Source organism: Prionailurus bengalensis, chromosome D3 (genome assembly GCF_016509475.1).
Source record: "Prionailurus bengalensis isolate Pbe53 chromosome D3, Fcat_Pben_1.1_paternal_pri, whole genome shotgun sequence".
In the NCBI taxonomy this organism is placed as follows: domain Eukaryota; kingdom Metazoa; phylum Chordata; class Mammalia; order Carnivora; family Felidae; genus Prionailurus; species Prionailurus bengalensis.
The window spans coordinates 4,754,041-4,773,622 of record NC_057356.1 but is presented as its reverse complement, the minus strand read 5'-3'; the positions used below and the strand labels follow the sequence as shown (position 1 = coordinate 4,773,622).

Below are 19,582 nucleotides of genomic sequence, written 5' to 3'. Positions count from 1 at the left end.
TGATTGGGACATGGATGGTTTCCAGCCCTGTGTGTGTTCCCGAATCGTTCAGCTTACTGCTTCTGGAGATTCTGTCCTCAGCCTTGCATGTGCAGCCAGGTACTGAGCCAGAGACCCCAGAGCCCCTTCTGAAGATGTTAGGATGCTTTCCCCACACCAAGCTCCTTTCTTTCGGATAAACTGCCTCCAAATTCTAGCTGCCTTAACCCTGATCTCTGTCACATGATCTCAACAAGAGGGTGGAGTTTTATTTGAATTTATTCTTCCTGCGGTAACCCAGGGACTCGCCTTCATTTTTCCTTATTTCTACCTATTTTCATAGTGTCAGCAAACAATTGCTGCCTGTATTTTGTCTGATTTTCTGAGTTACAGCAGGTGGGGTATTTCCGGGTCCTGAATGGAAGCAGAATTCCAAGCATTAATGTTTAGTGGGCGAGGCTGATCAGAAGCAAGTTAGCAGGTTAATTTCCAAATTGTGGCAATTCCCGTGACCTACAATTGGGCAGTGTGTAAAAACAGAGCGAGAGAGACTAGTCAGGAAAGACCCTCCCTCTGGGGATTGATGAGAAACCATACAAAGGGCTTAGCATTCTGTGTGGCACGGAGTGTTATGATTTTCCTGTATTGATATTATATTATTCTTTTCTTTAAGTTTATTTCTGTATTCTTGAGACAGAGAGCATGCACAAGTTGGGGAGCGGCAGAGAGAAAAGGGAGAGAGATTCCCAAGCAGGTTCCATGCTCTGGACTAAGCCAGACGCGGGGCTCCATCTCACGAACTGTGAGATCATGACCTGAGCCCAAATCAGAAGTCAGACGCTTAACTGACTGAGCCACCCAGGCACCTTGATACTATATTACTCTTCAAAAAAAAAAATTTTTTTTTGGTTGTTTATAATTTGAGAGACAGAAGGCCAGCAGGGGAGGGGCAGAGAGGGAGACCCAGAATCAGAAACGGGTTCCAGGCTCTGAGCCATCAGCACAGAGCCCGATGCGGGGCTCGAACTCACGAACCGCGAGATCATGGCCTGAGCTGAAGTCGGACACTCAACTGACTGAGACACCCAGCCACCTCGATAGTATATTATTCCTAACAAGCAGAATAGCATAGTGGTTACAGGCCTAGACTCTAGAGTAAGATTTTCTGGGTTTTAGTTCTGGGTCCAGCATTCAGTATTGAAATCTGGGATGAGTGTTTGTGACTCTGTTTTCTCATCTGTGAAATGGGGATGATGAGGGCTCCTCCTCATAGGCTTGTTATGAGAATTATGTGAATAAAAACATGAAGGTATAAACAGTGCCTGCATATCATGACTCTTCCACAGAAACTTCTGATTCTCGTTGTTTCCCCCCTCACTTGTATGCTCAGCAGTGCCCTGAGCATTTGCTGAACAAGTGTTTTTGCTCTAGTGTGTTCCGTAGGGAAGTCCCCAGGGACATGACCGTGTTGAGAATCCCTGGCAGGTGCACCCCATTTCCCGGGGCGCTTTGCCAGGGCCCTGGCTTCTGAGGACGATCCTCTGTGCTGGGGCCGAGCCCAGCAGCCTCAGCTGCAGACAGACACAGGCTGCGGGAGTCAGGGCCGGAGCGGGCCGGGCCAGCCCCACGGTGGACACAGAGGCATGGTTTGTACAGAGCCGAGAGCCACGTGGCTCGGGTGTGAGGTCCAAGCACATCGTGTTCTCTTTGTCGCTGCCTCTGTCGTCCTGCTGCCCAGCTCAGTCCCCCTTGAATGCTCCCGCTTGTTAGCTTGCTGTCTTTCTCCGCTTGTGTCCCTCGTTTGTCTCTGTCCCTCTGCCCCTTCTCATTCTGCCTGGGTCAGTCTGTCTTTGTAGATCTCCCTGTCTGTCTGTCTCCCTCCCTCTTTAGGACTGTATGTTTTCGGTCTTTCTGTCTGTCTGCCTGTCTGTCTTTTTCCCTTTTGGACAGTAAGTTCTTCCTCTTCCTCCTCTCCCTTCCCCCCCCCCCTTTCCCCGCCTCCCTCCCTCCTCCATCCACCCTCACTTGGAACTTGACTGTGGGACTGAATCAGCCCCAGCCTGCAGCAGCCCTCCCCCCGCCGCCCCCCTGCCTGCTGCAGTCACAGGGCCCCGCCACTGTATGCAGGGTTGTTTATATCAGGATGGAGTTTTCCTCGTGGGCTCGGGTTTCAGAGATGCTAAGCTTTTTCGGGAGCATATGTCTCAGAGGTGCCATCAGACCTGCTTTCGCTTTTAATTGGACAGATGTCATTTGCTGGCAGCCGGAAGCTGTGTTGTATTTCAATGCAGCTGAGCTGCATGGGAGGGTTTTCTTCCTTCCCCACCCTGGGCAGCGAAGAAATACAGCTGACAGGTTACGGTTGGGACTGAGGAGGTGCTGATGGTTGGAGGTAGGGCAAACACGGGGGAATGTGCTTCAGTGTTGGAGCTGGGAGGCGGGAACAAACAGCGCCCGCCCGTAACCCCGCGTGCATTCTGCGTGTGCCCCTCTCACGCGCACGTTTTTCCCCGACGCTGCCTTTCTCTTCCCTGAGCTGCCGTGTTCTCTCCCTTTCTCTCTGCCCCCGTGTCATTGCCTCTATCTAGCATTTTAAAACTGCGTGTGTCTTTTCTTTCCGTCCGACCGAAGCTTGCCTGTCACCTGTTGGTCTCTCTGGCTTTCCGCCTGGCCCTCATGTCACCGTGGGCCGCGTCAGCTGCCGACAGCGCCTGGGATCTTACATCCCCCCCCCCCCCCCCGGCAGGGTGGGACACAGTGGACGTAAACCTGACCGTGAGGCCCACTGCCCAACCACGTGACCCTTCATCTGTCTCATCCATTAAGTAGCCTTTACCATCTCGCTGCCCTTGGTTACCAGCGTCCGTGAGCTTGCCCTGCGCGCTGGGTGACAGCTGGTCCACGTCCTTCCACACGGTTTCAGCTTCTTCCCTCCAAGCTGCCACCTGGGAGACATCTGGACCGGACTCTGACTTAGACACGTTTTATCAACTCCTTCTGAGTGCCGTCCTACTTGATAGGACTTTCTCCGTGTTATTCAGGGACTCACGAGGAGCTGAAGTTTTGAAATCACTTACTGCTTTGTGGATGGTAAATTATTAGAGTCCCAAAATAACTATCACATGGAGGGAAGTGGGCCGATTCCAGAGTTACGTAATACACAACAAGTGGGGTTGAAAATCATTGTCTCAGTTGGCGCTGGGAGGCATCCTTGTTTACTTCTGAGTGAAGTTTACATCTGTCTTACAGCTCTAGAAATCAGAAGTCGGGGTGTCTGAGAGCAAAACCAGGTCAGAGTTAGAGTCCCGTTCAGAGACTGACACCCCTGGGCCAGGGACCGGAGGAGGAGGTAGGCTGCTGGGCCTTGAGGACTGTGGTCCAGACGCTCCCACGCTGGGGGAGCAGCTGGGATGGAACCTTCTAGAAGCCACATGTGGTGATGTCATGGGGTTTGGGGGCTGCTTGGCTGTTTCTGCTAAATCTTAAACCTTTTTGTTAAGTTTATTTCATTACTTTGAGAGAGACAGAGAGAGCGTGAGTAGGGGAGGGGCAGAGAGTGAGGGAGAGAATCCCAAGCAGGCTCTATGCGGTCAGTGCGCGGAACATGACTCGGGCTTGAACCCACAACCGTGAGATCATGACCTGAGCCGAAATCAAGAGTGAGACGCTCGACTGACTGAGCCACCCAGACACCCCTCTGCTAACTCTTAAGCTTTACATTTGTAAGATATCTACTTACAAGGTGTTAAAATCAAAGCTGAGAGAAATCTATCTTTTGTCCTTGAAGCGTGTGAGTCAGGCAAAGCAATGGAGTGTTGGCTGTGCTTCACAGGGGAGAAGCTAGGAGAAGCACCAGGGCAGCCAGGATGATGGGCTTTGGTGTCTACGTGATTTTATTTACATCCTGGTTTGGCTGCTTAGCAGAAGTGTGATTCCGGTCAAATTAAAAGACCCTTTCCAGCCCTGGTTCCCTCATTCGCACAGTGAGGATAAAAACAGCAATCCCTCGGTAGGGACGATTGAGGATTAAATGAGATGTTAGTAAGACTAGTAAATGTTTATCAAGAACTTATCATGTAGCAGGCTCTTCTTTAGGGTGACTTTTATTTTTAGATATCAGTACATATTACACTGTATTTATTATAAATATGCATTATTATTAGCAGATAATGTGTGTAAATCGCTTAGCACAGTGCCTGGCACTTATCGAAGTGTTTAAGAAAAGCTAATTGTCGGGGTGCCTGGCTCAGTCGGTTAAGCGTCCGACTCTTGATCTCAAGAGTCTTGAACTCGTGAGTTCGAGCCCTGCATTGGACTCCGCAGGTGTGACGGCTACTTTGGAAACAAAGCTAGTTGTCATAAATGATGTTCATTAGGCACTTACCATCCCTGTATCTTTATGCGTTTATTCCTTGATTTGTTTGTTCTTTTGCTTCTTCATATTACTTTAAACTTTGCTAGGAGTCTGAATAAATGCATTTCTCAAATACCTTCCCCAAATTCCCCAGATGACAACATCTGTGTTTTATGTTGCTGGGTTTTATGCAGTGTTTCAGTTCCACACATGCTGATCCCGTATCTGCAAATGCTTCAGTGTGAATTTCCCAAACATTCTTGCAGAGGTAGAGTGAGATTATCAGTTAACAGTTGGTACGAAGAATTGCCTCTACTCCAGACCTTGTTCCAATTTTGTCAGTTGTCCACTAACCTTCATTATAGCACAGGGAACGTACTTTTTTTCTGTTTGAGGACCCGGTCTAGGATCACTCGGTCTTTGTCTTTCAGACTGTGATGCATTTGAAATGTACAAGCCAGTTGTTTTGTAGAATATGACCCCCAGTTTGGATTTGTCTGAAGGTTCCTCAGTATCAGATTCCATCCCCACCTTGTTTTCTAAACGTGTCAAAAGTGACGTTATGTCCTGTTTCGGGACACAGGATGTCTGTTTATCCCAGTAAGTGATGTTATGTTTGATCACGTGGATGCCACGGTGTATGATGGGTTTTGGTTCCGTATAGTTCCTGTTTTTCTCTTTGGAATTAATAAATCTCTTGCATGGAGATACATTAACACTATATGAATGTCCTGTTTCTTATCATACTTTTAATTACTAGTAGCATTTTTGCTGATTCTTGCCTGAAACAATTATGGTGATAAATGGTGGTGGCCAGATGGTGATATTCTAATTTCATCGTTAGTTTTTACATTTATTAGTTGGAATTCTACCCTAAGGATGAAGTTTCCTTTCTCCCCTGTTTGTTTGTTTATATCAGTATGGACTCAGAAGCTTATTATATATTATACTTGTTGTATAATATATTATATTATTATAATTGGCTGTTACAATTATTTATAGTGCTGTAAAATTGCCCCAGATTGACCAGTGGGAGCTCCTTCAAGCTGTCTCCTGTGTCCTTTTGACATTTGTCCAAGCACTTTTTTATCTTCTGGCTCTACAATATATTTTAGGCTCATTATCTTGTGCTTTCTATGCTTTGGCCCTAGAATTAGCCATTTTTCCCAGGAGCTCTGTTTCCTTTTTTTTTTTTTTTTTTGGATCGGGTATTTAGAACTAAAATCTGGTCTGGGTGTGCTGATTACTAGGGTATCATTGCATCAAAGCCCTCTGAGCACAGAGAACTAGGGAAAGCTAAATAAATACACACCTACATTTGCACATACATAAACACACATACACCTGCCATCTGCCATAAGTTCATGGCTGTACCTCTACTTCCAGCTCACGACTGAAGTTCACTCTTACCCTTTTTTTTTTTTGCAATTTTAAATTCATTTCTTTAGCAGTGAGAAACCTGTCTCTCATTATTACCAACATATCTTACTTGCTCAATCCTAGAATTCACTAAAGTAGTTTTGGAACTGCTAACCTATTCTGTTGTGGAAAACACACCTAACTAGCATTCAGTATGTGTTTACACATATTTTTATCTTTAGCCCAAGGGTATAGGTCAAAATAGTATGCTGAAAGTTACACGCAACTCCTAGATTTTAATAGCTTAAAACCACAACGGTTTATTCTTGCTCTCACTACATGTCCAACACCCATCAGCCAGGGACTGTGCACTGCATTGTCCTTTCTCTGGACCCAGGTTTACCGAGAAACAACCCAAATGCCCATCAACTGATAAATGGGTAAATGAAATGTGGGTATATCCATATAACAGAATATTACTCAGCCATAAAAAGGAATGAAGTGCTGACACATGCTACAACATGAATAAACTTCAAAACCATGCTTTGTGAAATAAGCCAGACACAAAAGGGCATGTGTAATATGGTTCCATTTACATAAAATGTGCAGAGCAAGGAAATGCATAGAAAGAGGAAGCAGATTGGGGGCTGGGAGGGGCTTGGAGGGTAAGGGGAGGATGGGGAGTGAGTAGTGTGTGCACATAGTATAAAATATTATGCAGCAGGTCAAACAATGAATGGGAACCATATATTGGTTAGCAATAGTGTGGTGTGCCTCAGTTTCCTTCCTTGTAAAGTGAGAAAGTTTTTCAAGACATGCCCACCAATTCTCTTTTTGGGCACATTGTTTGGCTGGATTTCACTGTCCACTTGAATTTAGGCATGGCCATGTACCTTGATTTGGGCAATGAAACTCGTGTAGAGTGATGAGCTCACTTCCAGTCCGAAGCTCTAAGAGCACAAGACCTTATGCTCTCCCTTCCTCTGTCACAGTGACAAGTGGCTAGTTGGTCAACGTGTGGGTCCAGAGTGAGGACAATGCAATGCAAAGTCATGAAGACTTGCACCTAAGTATTATTCTAAGAGTTTTCTAGTTTGAGCTCTTATATTTGTGCTTATGATCCATTTTGAGTTGATTTTTTTATATGGTGTGAGGTAGGGATCTAGCTTTTTTTTTTTTTTCTTTTCATGTGGATATCCAGTTATCCCAGCATTTTTTGTTGAAAAGACTCTTCTTTGAAACCTTTGAATTGTCTTGGCATCCTTGTCAAAAGTCATTTGGCTGAAAATGGAAAATGTGAAGGTTTATTTCTGGAAAGCCAATTATACTCATAAAAGGGTGAGTCCTCTCAGCTTTGTTCTCTTTAAAGACTGGGTTTTTTGGGGCACCTGGGTGGCTCAGTCATTTAAGCATCCGACTCTTGATCTCAGCTCATGGTTCGTGAGTTCAAGCCCCACATCAGGCTCTGAACTGATGGCATGGAGCCTGCCTGGGATTCTGTCTCTCCCTCTCTCTCTTCCCCTCACTTGCTTGTGCTCTCTCTCTCTCTCTCTCTCTGTCTCCCAAAAATAAATAAATAAACTTAAAAAAATAAGGAATTTTTTTTGTTTGTTTTTGTTTTGGGTTTTGAGAGAGTACCAGAGTATGAGCATGGGAGAGGCAGAGGAAGAAGGACAAAGGGAATCTTTTTTTTTCTTTTTAAAGTTTTTGTTTATTTATTTTGAGAGAGACAGAGTGAGAGAGTGCAAGTGGGGGAAGGGCAGAGAGAAGGAGAAGAGAGAGAGAGAGAGAAAGAGAGAGAGAGAGAATCCCAAGCAGGCTCTGCATTGTCAGTGTGGAGCCCGATGCTGGGCTCGAACTCACGAACCATGAAATCATGACCTGAGCCAACATAAAGAGTCGGATGTTTAACCTACTGAGCCACCCAGGCGCCCCTAAAGATTGTTTTGACTGTTCCTTCATTTCCATATGAATTTTGGAATCAACTTGTCAATTTCTGTAAAAAAAGCAGCTGGGATATTGATGGTGATTGCATCAACTATGTAAATCACTTTGAGGAGTATTGTCATCTTGACATTATTAAGTATTTCAATCTATGAACACAAGATGCTTTTACATTTATTTAGGTAGTCTTTAGTTTCTTTCAATGACATTTTTTAGTGTTCAGTATAAAATTCCTTCACCTTGGTTAAATTTATTTTAAGTAATTTGTTGTTGATTCTATTGTACCCAATAAATTACTTTTGCTTTAATTTCATTGATTTTCTATACTGTTTTCTATTCTTTCTATCATTCATTTCCACTCTCTTTGTTTATGAAATTATATGACAGACGCCATCATAAACCAGCAATACACTGAAAAAGAATTTTTTTTGAGATACAATTTTAGTGACTCTAATATACAAATACTCTAAGAAATTCATTTTAAAAATACAAACAGAAAATAGAAAAATGAAAGAATCATTAGAAAAATAACAGAAGCAAACAATTCTCAGAAACACAGATGCAAATAGACACTAAAAGTCTGAAACAAATGCTCAGTTTCCTTTTGAGTTCAGAGAAATATTAAAGTAGCAACAAAATGCCATTTTTTTTAACCGTTTGATACTGACAAAAATTAAACAGATTGATCACATAAAATGGTGGCAAAGATATGGGGAAACGGTCTCATGTATTACTGAGAGATGTGAAAACTGCTACTATGTTATTGAAAAAACAATCTGGCAGTACTTATTAAAATGAAAAAAAATGTGCATGCCCTTTGGGTTTTTGTTTTTGTTTTAAAAGTTTATACATTATGGTATGTTTGCCATAAGCGAGCTACCATCTGTTCTGTTACGTGCCTATTACAACATCATTGACTGTATTCCTTATGCTGTGCCTTTTATTCCTTTGACTTACTGATCTACTCTGTTCGTTATTCCTTTCTTCCTTCTGCTCGTTTTGGGTTTAGTTTGCTCTTCTGCAGGTGGAAGTCTAGGTCATTGGTTTGAGAGCTTCCTTTTCCTTTAAAAAAATTTTTTTTTCAACGTTTATTTATTTTTGGGACAGAGAGAGACAGAGCATGAACGGGGGAGGGGCAGAGAGAGAGGGAGACACAGAATCGGAAACAGGCTCCAGGCTCCGAGCTGTCAGCACAGAGCCCCACGCGGGGCTCGAACTCACGGACTGCGAGATCGTGACCTGGCTGAAGCCGGACGCTTTACCGACTGCGCCACCCAGGCGCCCCCTTTTCCTTTTTTATAATGCAGGCATTTACAGCTGTAAGTTTCTATGTGCTACTTTCTCTGCATCGTGTAAGGTTTCGGTATGTTGTGTTTTTGTTTTCAGTCATCTCAAAGCATTTCTCCAGTTTCCCTTGTGATTTCTGTTTTGAACCATTTATTGTTTAAAAGGAGGCTGTTTAATTTCCATGTTTGTGGATTCCCCACGTTTTTTCCTTTCATCCTGTTCTACTTTCAGTCCATTCCTATAGGAGAACATACGAGTGAATTTTCCATTTTCATTCTTGCACTTTTCAAGTCCCCAAATCCCATTTGTTTCTTTTCATAATTATTCAGAATTTGTATTTCTTTATTGGAATTCACTCGCAAGTCACCTTTCTCACACTTTCCTTTGGTTCTTTAGGTATGATTTTTTTTTAAATTCTTTGTATTTGAAACAGCTGTTTAAAATACTTGCATCTTTGTCCAGTAAGTCCAACGTGTGGGCTTCCTCAAGAATAGTTCTTTTTTCTAAATTTTTTATTAAAAAAATTTTTTTTAATGTTTTTATTTATTTTTGAGACAGAGAGAGACAGAGCACGAGCAGGGGAGGGGCAGAGAGAGAGGGAGACACAGAATCCGAAGCAGGCTCCAGGCTCTGAGCTGTCAGCATAGAGCCTGACATGAAGCTTGAACTCACGGACTGTGAGATCTTGACCTGAGCCGAAGTCGGAGGCTTAACCGATTGAGCCACGCAGGCACCCCTTTTTTAATTTTTTAAATGTTTATTTATTTTTGAGAGAGAGACAGAATGTGAATGGGGGAGGAGCAGAGAGAGAGAGGGAGACACAGAATCCGAAGCAGGCTCCAGGCTCTGAGCTATCAGCACAGAACCCGACACAGGGCTCAAACTCATGAACCTCGAGATCACAACCTGAGCTGAAGTTGGATGCTTAACTGACTGAGCGACCCAGGTACCCCAACCACAGTTCTTCTTGATTGTTTTTCGTCTTGTGACTGGGCCATCCTTTTTTGTTGTTGTTGAAAAGGGGAAATTTCAAATAATGTCCTGTACCAACTCTGAAATTAAGTTATCTCTTTTTCCTTGGGTTTTCATTGTTGTTTATTGTAGTAGTAAGTTGGGTTATTTAGTGACTTTTATGAAGTAAGTCTGTAGACTCTATTTTTTGCTGTGTGTGGTCGCTGCAGTCTTGGTTTGGCCAGCTTGGTGGTCAGCCCGTGATTGTAGAGATTGCCCTAGACACTTGGAATCAGTACGTGCCCCAGTCTTTACCGAGAGTCTCTTTGTGTGTGTTGGGACACGGTTTCAATACCAGCCAGGCATTTGACAGCCCTGCCTCAGCTTTCACTTCCTGCTTTAACAGAACCTCAAAGTCAACCCGTGGTGAGAGCTTAGAGCCTTCTCAGGTCTTTTTTGAGTATGAACACAGCCCAGGACGTACACACAGCCCTACGTATAAGCATAGTCCTGCAGGCTCCCCAGGATAGGCATTAGCTTTCCAAAGTACCTCTGGATATCTTATTCCTCATATTTTCCTTTTAAGCTTTTGGGTTGGTCTATTTTTTTTTTTTTTTTTTTTTTGCACCAAACTTTATTCAGTGCCTCCAGGCAGCTATGAAGTTAAACAATTGCCGACAATGGCTTTGAACAAATACCTCTAGGGATAAAGCTTGTCACACTGGGTGAACTTAGAGCGAGTCAAATACTGACAGCCTTGTAAGTGGGATCTTCCAGGGAGCTATCAGACAAGTCCAATAATGGCAGTTTGGGAATTAGGGTCTGAAGGCTCTCCAGTGCTGATTTGCTCTCTCCAGTGGCTTTCGTCCTGCGAACCCAGGAGTTTTTATTGTTGACAGTGAGCTGTAATTTTTTTAAAGCTACTACGGAGCTGGGAAGTAAGGGGTGGGAATAAGTCAAGTAAAAATGCCACAAACTTCGCTCTTTTTTAACCAAGATTTAGCTATTTTTCTTGAATACATGCTCTCCTGGTTGCATAGCCTTTATTTCCAGAGTTGTAAAAAAATTGATTTTGACTTTTTCTCTTTTTTTTTTGGCCAGTTTTCTCCTGGCTTTATGGAGAGAATTTGTGGATGTCCTTACTCTGCCATTTTCATTGACGCTGCTGTGGTGTGCAACATTAATGGAAACTCATCTTCATAAAGGAATATAAATATGTTTTCAAGGCATAAAACCTAGAGCTTGCACAAACAGCAGAATAAAAGAGTTGTATTTTGATAGATGGTGGATTTTTAGCAGTCTGTGGCAACAGGGGATGATTTAGATGTAATATTTCACAAGATTAAATTGCTTTCTTATTGTGTCAGAGGCAGGTAGGATTGCCCTTGGGATTTGGAGGAGGCCATTGATGGCCACTGGAAAACACGGTTGCAAAAATCTCAGCCACACATGCAAAACTACAGGAAGAAACATGGTTGCAAAGGTATTTGGGATCAAAGCACAAGCTTGGATCAGTGGGGATTGGTTGTTACGAGAAATAAAGTCACCTGCCTTGAAACTCAGTTTGATAAAATTGTGGCGGTGTCTTCTTGAAGCCTGTGAGTTTCTACAGAGTAGAGATGGGTGCTCATTTTAGAGCCTTGCATGTTGCTTAAGACTTTCAGGTGTAAGTTGGCTTACAGTTAACATCAGCTTGGGGCGCCTGGGTGGTTCGGTCGGTTAAGTGTCTGACTCTTGATTTCGGCTGGGGTTCGTGGGTTCGGATCCTGCGTCGGGCTCTACGCTGAGGGTGCGGAGCCTTCTTGGGGTTCTCTCTCTCCCCCACTCTCTCTCTCTCTCTCTCTCTCTCTCTTTCTCCGAAATAAATAATGAACATTTTTTTTAAAATTAAGAAAATAAAATAGGCTTAAGTAAAAGTTTTTTTATGTATATCTAAATTTCCAAAGATAGCGGACACCGATGGGTCTGGATTCAGAAACTCAGAAACCTTCCAGGAATCTGTCCTGTCCTGCTCTTGTCTTTGATTTCCTTTGTCTGCATTTCGCTTGAATCGGTCTCCTCGAGGGGCCACGTTTGGTGTGTGTGCTCCTCTGTGGAGCCTGACTCAGTGGTCTGGGGTCAGCACCACCTAAGCCACATTCATTGGTAGCAGAGTAGGATGATACCCGGAGGAAAAACAAAACGTTGTCATTTCAAACAGAGAGTTGGGTGGCTTTTTCAGCGTCCGTGAACGCTCATCAGGCAGAATTGATGCCTGCCCGTCACACACGGCAAACACCCCCGTATGGAGTTTCCCAATTGCGTTAGGAGCAGAACCTAGCCATGTGTTCTGGAATCATGACACCGTGCCTCATCTTTGGACCCATGGTGATTTCGTCCACACCCACACCACTGTCCCACCTTTGGTGAGTTCTCGTCTCAATTTCTGCGGTGCTTCCTGCTTCCTGTCCTTGATGTACACCTGAAATTTAAAGGTGCATATAGTTCATGTCCCTGGGGAGAATGGAACATTCAGATACATGGGGTGTAGTTACGTGGTTTTGGACGGAACTCCTTGAGAGTCCGTCCGGGGGAGAGGACATACGTAAAACCAAACACCAACTTATTCTTTTTCATCTTTCTTAGATTGGGCTGGCACTGTTTACAAATACTCACTACAAAGTTGGCTTTTTTTATTGATGAGTAGCTATTATTTTCAGGTTTAATTTCGGTGAATAACAAATCATCTATGAACCAGGAATAATAGTAGGAACTATCTTGGAAGGGTTGTGGAGTAAGCTGAACAAGCAATTAATTACATGCAAAGTACTTAGAGTACTGCGTATTAATTATTATTATTATTATTATTATTTATTACTCATTGATTCCACCTCTTACTGATCTTCAGTTTTAAGGTGGATAATGAGGGGGTCATTTCGAAAATCAGGTACAGGACCCACTTAGTGCTTGAGCTGAGACTAGGGGATCCGAGAGTGAGAAGAGAATGTGAAGCAATTACCCGTTGGGTAGAGTCTGGTGGAGGCGACCGAGTCGCTCGGGGGACCTCGCTGCTGAGCGGCATCCTGCCCGGCTTCCACTGGCTTCTCTACTTGACTTTCACTCTTCGGACGAGTGGACCTGCCTGGCGGCTCTTGACTGCCTTCCTGGAGCAAACCTTTCATAGCATCGGCTGCGGTGGCTGCGTGGATGCGGCCCTTGTTCGTTTTCCGCCAATTCCGTTCCGAGCTCTGTACCTAGAGAGTCTCGTTAAGCCTTCACGAGGTCACCACGCGGCGGGTACCTTTGTTCTCCCCGCATCCCACATCAGGGAACTCGGGCGCGGGGGGAGGGAAGTGCCTTGTGGCGGACCCGGGAACGGACTGTGAAAGCCGTTTGCACGCCCGCACTCCACGCCGGCTTCACTGGGGACGCCCGCTCTGCCAGCCGCCTCCGCAGGTGGCTCCCCGTGCGACAAGCCTTGGACTTCCCGGCGAGGACGAGCGGGTGCACTCTTCTCCCAGCCTGCCTCCCCCTGCTGAGACAGCGGACAGATGGCCGGTGTGACGGGCGCCGTCTGGCTCGCTTGAGGGAGTGGCCGGGAGAACAGCAGAGAAGCAGCCCTGGCCTCGCGGGGTCACTGGACCAGGGTCGGCGGCCGGAGCCTCCAGAGTCCGGTCGTGCGACAGGTGCAGTCGAACCCGCGATGGGTCTTTCACTTGAGTCGGACCTTCTGGGACTTGGGATCCACTGACACGGGGGCCGAGCCAGGCCCAAAGCCAGACCGTCCAGTCCCAGAGCCTGTGCGCGAGACCTCGCCCCGCACAGCTTCCCACGCACCAGGTTCCGTCCCCGGTTCCGGGGATGTGACGAGGTCAGAACAAAGGGGGCCGAGACCTTGGGGAGTCTGCGGTCTGATGAGTAGTTAGACATAGAAACATAAGCACCAGATGAACATGGGGTGAGCATTGGGGGTGGGTTCCCGCAGGGCAGACTGGGCGCGCCGTCCACACCGTGGCAGGCAGAGGAGCCCTGCTCCCCCCAAGAAGCGGGTGTGGAGGCTGAGACGCGCGGGTGTGGTGAGGGCTCTGCGTGGCTGCGAGCAGGGGTGAGGGTGAGGACTGGGGAGAGATCTGGGGGGCTCCCGTGGGAGGGGGAGTGGGGGGGGGGCGAGAGAGCCGGAGGCGGGGTCAGGGTCAGATGGCCGCAGGCCTCGAGTGTGGACTTAATCTTAACAACAGACGGCAGGAGGCTTTCCAAGAGTTGCAACCTAGGGGAGAAACGCTGCGTGTTCCGTTGCGATGCAAAGGATGCTCTTCAACTGTCGGGGGGGGGCGTGGACACGGGAGGTGGGTGGGCAGCCGCGGTGGCTGTCCACGCGGCAGGACAGGGTCTCCGTGGCGGTGGTCGTGGGGGCAGCGAGAAGGTGGCAGGCGGGGGAGAAGTCCCGAAGGTGGCCCCCGCGGGACCCCGGGGATCAGCAGAGGAAGACAGACACTGCCGTGGCGCCCGCGGATCCCTGGGCTTGGAGGGGACCCTGGTGACTGGGAGGCCTGGGGGAGGAAGGGGGCTGGCGGTGGGCTCCGGAAGGCAGAGGTTGCTTTTCCGCGACCGGTTCTCCTTGTTCTGTGTGTGGTTACTTTCCTCCTCCTCCTCTTCCTCTTCCTCTTCTTCCTCTTCTTTTTCTTCTTCTTCTTTTTTGTAAAGAATCTTTTTTCTAAATGTGTCTTTTTGGGAGACAGAGAGAGAGAGCGCATGCGAGCGAGCTAGTGGGGGAGGGGCAGAGAGGGAGAGAGAGGATGCAAAGCGGGCTCTACGCTGACAGCACAGAGCCCGATGTGAGGCTGTGAGATCGTGACCCGAGCCAACACTGGCCGCTTAACCGACTGAACCGCCAGGCGCCCCAGTTACCGGTCTTAATTTGAAACTACAGCGAGGGCCGCGTTCGCGGTGTTGATGAGCTGGGAGGACAGGCGGCCGCCCGCCGAGTGACCCTGGAGCGGAGATCTGGGGACTGTTGGAGAGCACCCCGTGTGGTGTGGGAGCCCGGCCGCAGGCTGGAGCGAGGGGGCTGGTGGCAGGAAGGGTCCTGGGAGGGCTGACCGTGCCCCTGTCCCTGGGGGCGGAGGAGGGAGCGCGGCTGTCGGGCTCCGGGAGCTCAGCCTGGGATGCACTGTCCCCGGCTTCCCAGAACTGCCGAGCCGCGGGGCCTCCGGACCGGGTCCAGGCAGACGGAGTCTCAATGGCACGGGGAGAGGGACGGTGGCAGTGGCCTGCTCACGGGCTCCCCGTGTGTGACCTGCGCCCTCTGCTCTCCCGTGCAGGACACGGAGGTGCTGAACACGGCCGTCCTCACCGGGAAGGCCGTCTCGGTTCCCGTCAAGGTCGTGGCCATTCAGGAGGACGGCTCCGTGGTGGACGTGTCCGCGGCTGTGGAGTGCAGGTCTGCGGATGAAGACGTCATTAAGGTAGGAGGGGCCTCTCCGCCGGGCCTCTGGGGGGCCCCTCCCCCTGTCCCAGGGTCCCGTGGGGCTGGCGCCAGGGTGACCACAGTGAGGAGTGGGGGCCTGGCTGGATCTGGAGGGGCCGTGCAGGTGCGCTGTTTCCCTCCCGGACTGGGGCCCCCCCGGCATCTGGAGCAGAAATAATTTTCTTCCCCTCCTTTTGTTCATAGGACAAAATTTCCCTAATTTTAGCAATCCACATGTCATCTCAATGTTTGCCAACTTCTTGTGTAAATAACATTATTTACTCTGTATTTTCTTTAACTGTCCCACTTTTTCAAAGTTAAATACTAATTTAGCCTCTGAGGGGAAGGAAAAATTCTTCCTCTACCCTGCAGGTTCTTCCAGCTGGACTGAGAATTAAATTGACATGAGACAGACCAACAGGAGGGGAAAAAAACAAAGTTTTTTCACGTGGGCGCAGAGGCCCAATCATGAAATCGAGGCATAAAGGAACGACCAAGGCAGGCAGGTTTTGTCCTTTTTTAGACAAAAAGGTAATGAACCTGTGAGGATTTGACAGGACAGAGAAAACTTAACTTTGGGGGCTTCAGCGAATAACGAATTCTACCAGACAGCTCAGCTAAGCACCTGGTAAGGAATTCTATCAAGAATGAGGGCTGGGGCGGCAAAAGAGCAGAAAGAAACAAGGGATGTTTATACTGCTTTCTTGTGTTGCGACTTTCTCTAAATTTCCAAGCTCTGTGATAAGGATGTCTCTTTACCTGATGACACAGGGAGGGTACCTTTCACTTGAGCTCTTTAGGGTCAGAGAGGGGAGGAGCTGAGTGTCCTTATACAGCCTGTCTCTTAAGTAACTTTTATTTAAAATAACCCATATGCCCCGGGACCTCATCATGAAGACACTACCATCCACGATCTTGACGTACTAATTTTTTTGTTAACATACATTAAAATAAAAGTCCCTCCAAGTGCCTCCTAATGTAATTTGAGCATCAGTGGGCTCCAGCTCATGGCTTGAGTGATCTGGCCATGGGGCATTTCCTCTGGATTCTTCGTTCTAATTAGCTGTGTTTCTGACTCCAAATTCAGCCAGGGATCAGCCCGTGGTTTATTTCATGTTCTTCGCAGGGGTCTGGTTGAAGCACCAAATTTAGAGTTTCTGCCTGTTTTTTTCTTGGCACACTGGTTGGCCATTTCCTTTTGCAGCAGACGATTCATGGAGAAAAGACTTAAAACTTCAGAAGGTCCTTTCTCCGTTAACTGGCTAAGGGAGCCCCCGGGGCCCGTCCATTCACTCATTTTAGAAAACCAAGGCACGGAGTTCTGCCTTTCCTCGCCTGTCACAGGTTCCTGTTTAGAGGTTAGATGAAACTTGGTCCCAGGCTGAAGAACTTTGCGGTAGACAGAGAGGCCTCCAGCTTCTCGCCGGGTGGAAGTGACCTCCAGGAGGCTGTGCCTCAAGCCTGAGATGGTTTTGATAAAGAAGATTTGATGTGTCTGTGAGCCCTAATTAAAAAAAAAAAAAGTTAATCCTTAGGAAACGCAAATTTGGCACAGCCTGCTTCCTGGGCTTGGAATGCTAATTCTCCCTGGAGACAGAAAGGGGATTAGCTTCAAAGCACACGCCGCCTTGCCCCGGGGCTCCTGGCGGGCCTTGTACTCTGTGGGCAGGTCTGATTAAACAAATCTAAGGCCTTCTGTATTCACAGTTTAGGAAGATCTGAGCCAAGTCCTACGAGCTCATCTGCACGGAATGAGAAATTCTGATGGTGCATCGCCCTTGATTGCCTTTGACAGTGCACTTTATTTACTGTTCCCATGTCATTCCAGAGGGAGACACGGGGCCGTGGCATATGGAGGTGGCGTCTGGGTGATGGTGGCCCAAACAAACGGCCTGTGTCTGCAGCCCCTAGATGTGTGTTCCTTCCCGAGAGCCTGGGGGAGCTTCCCAGGGTGGGCTCCCTCCTCTGCCTCCTTGGAGTATGGCCTTTGCTTTGTTTCCCCTTCGCAGAGGTAACCTAGAAATATCTTCTGCCCAGCCTGATAAATTGCTTTGGAAGACAGTAGTTTGGGTGTTTTTTTTTGTTGTTTTTTGGATTTTTTTTTTTGGTTTTGTGTTTGTTTTTAACTTACTGTCACTCTCCATGGCCCCATGAAGTTGGAGCTCTCTTCCAGCAAATTATGACCTGATCTTCAGAAGAACAAACCAGAGTGAGCAGACCATCCAGCTTGGAGCTGCTTTTGAGACTTTTCTAGGGGAGCCCAGGCTCTGTTGCAAATCTGGGGGCTGGAATCAAGGGAGGGGTATTAATGAGTTGGATGTGATGCGTTTGTCATGGGTTTAGTGTCACTATTTGTAGGAAATGTCGCCTCAACTCTGAGATGAACAGTGTCACCTGCAGAGTTGTGCCCTGGCCTCAGTGTCATCCCAGGGGCATTTCCCAAACACAGGACACATTTGTTAGCACCCCTTGGGGAGACCCCCTAGCCTCTATGGTTGCAGAAAACACTATGATCCCCAGGGAGAATCTTGCAGGGCTCACCAAAGATCTTTGTGCCTTGGAAACTCTGTGCATTGGGACCGTGATTTAGGTAATAAGGGAAAAAGTATAAAATTAGGAAGACGTACATTGTAAACAGATTGGCTTCTTTGACTTGGGATTCAATGATGTTGGAGGGACAGAAACCGAGGACACAAATGACTTTGAAAGGCTGGAAGCTTGGCCAAATTTGGCAAGATTGGGAGGGATAAATTTTACGTTGAGAACTTCTATGTAAAAATCCACACACAGTAGAGGATGCGTCTTAATAAGAGAGAGAGAGAGAGAGAGAGAGAGAGAGAGAGAGAGAGTGTGTGTGTGTAATATCCAAATTTTGCCATCCTGTAAAAATTGTCAAATTCACATAGAAATCTGGTTTCCAGCTCGTTATGAAGTCAAAAGGTTAGGTAGCCGTCTGCCCATGTTGCTTCCTGGGACCCCCACCTAGAGCTGGGCCCTCCAAATCACGACTACCCCCCACCCCCTCTCACTCCCACACGGAGGCTTGCGGGGCATTTGTCGTTTCTTGTCGCCCTCTTGCTGCTGGTTTTCTGAAACCACATTTCGGGGGAAAGTGAGGTATTTCTCGTGCCCTGGATTCTATAAAAAGTCAGCCACAAATGCTGATCTCACTCAGTCACCCTGACCAGAATCTTGTGTCTTTCTAGGCAGGGGGGGGCAGCACTGGACGCTGGACTGTATTCTGCTCAAGGGTGTTGGGGGGGGGGAGGTACCGGGTGTCGGTGACAGAGGGGTGGTCAGAGCCCGTGTGAGCGTGGGGCCTGGTGAGAAGGAAAGGGACAGGGGTGGGGTGAAGAGGGACACAGGACAGCTCTCTCTAAGCCTTCCAGGGGCCACCGTTCGGGAGACAGAGCACATCTGTGCCATTTAAGTCCCCAGAGTGGAAATCAAAAGGAAGCCGTTCTAGCTCAGTCGAAAGACAAAGAAGTCAGAGGCAGGGAATCCTCTGGTCAAGATTTCAGTCCAACGATGTCCGCTCAAATCCCGACTCCACCTTCCTCTCTACTTGACCTTGGACAAACTGCTTAACATCTCTGAGCCCAGCGTCCTGATCTGTAAAAAGAGGACGATAATGATACAGTTTGGGATCTTCTGCAGGGATTTGTTCTAAAGTCAGCGTGTAGGTCAGAACAAACGGTAATCAAAGTAATCCTTGAAAATCCTTGACAGAAAACCTGGGTTCACAAAGTCCGAAAGATAGTTGATGTATTTTATTTTTAATTAAAAAAATATTTTTTCAAGTTTATTTATTTATTTTGAGAGAGAGAGAGACAGACAGACAGACAGACAGAGCATGAGCAGGGTAGAGGCAGAGAGAGAGAGGGAGACACAGAATCCCAAGCAGGCTCCAGGCTCTGAGCTGTCAGCACAGAACCTGACATGGGGCTTGAACTCACGAACCGTGAGATCATGACCTGAGCCAAAGTCGGATGTTTAACCGACTGGGCCACCCAGGTGCCCCAAGACAGTTGATATTTTTTTGAATAAATGTCTCCTTGCATTTGAGCTGTGGCCAAATTTTCGGGGGGCATTATCGGGCATAGTTCGTATTGAAGGGAATGTTGGGGCTATCTACGTAAGTTAGATTTGAGCAGAGTTGATGGTAAGATATGTGTCTCTCTTTTATCCTCCTCTTACGTCTTCTGATGCAAGTGTTGTCAGATAGCAACCTCCAGTTATTCCAAGCACGTATAATTGAATTC

At 47.2% G+C, this 19,582-nt stretch overlaps 1 protein-coding gene across 1 annotated transcript in view; it reads left to right on the top strand.

The window, feature by feature from the left end:
* The window catches only part of LOC122470125 (transmembrane protein 132B), a 367,793-nt gene that overhangs the window by 308,389 nt on the left and 39,822 nt on the right, over positions 1 to 19,582 (top strand). The window contains exon 5 of the mRNA XM_043557310.1: positions 15,175 to 15,318. Coding sequence (XP_043413245.1) covers positions 15,175 to 15,318 — 144 coding nt within the window. The remainder of the gene's footprint in view (positions 1 to 15,174; positions 15,319 to 19,582) is intronic.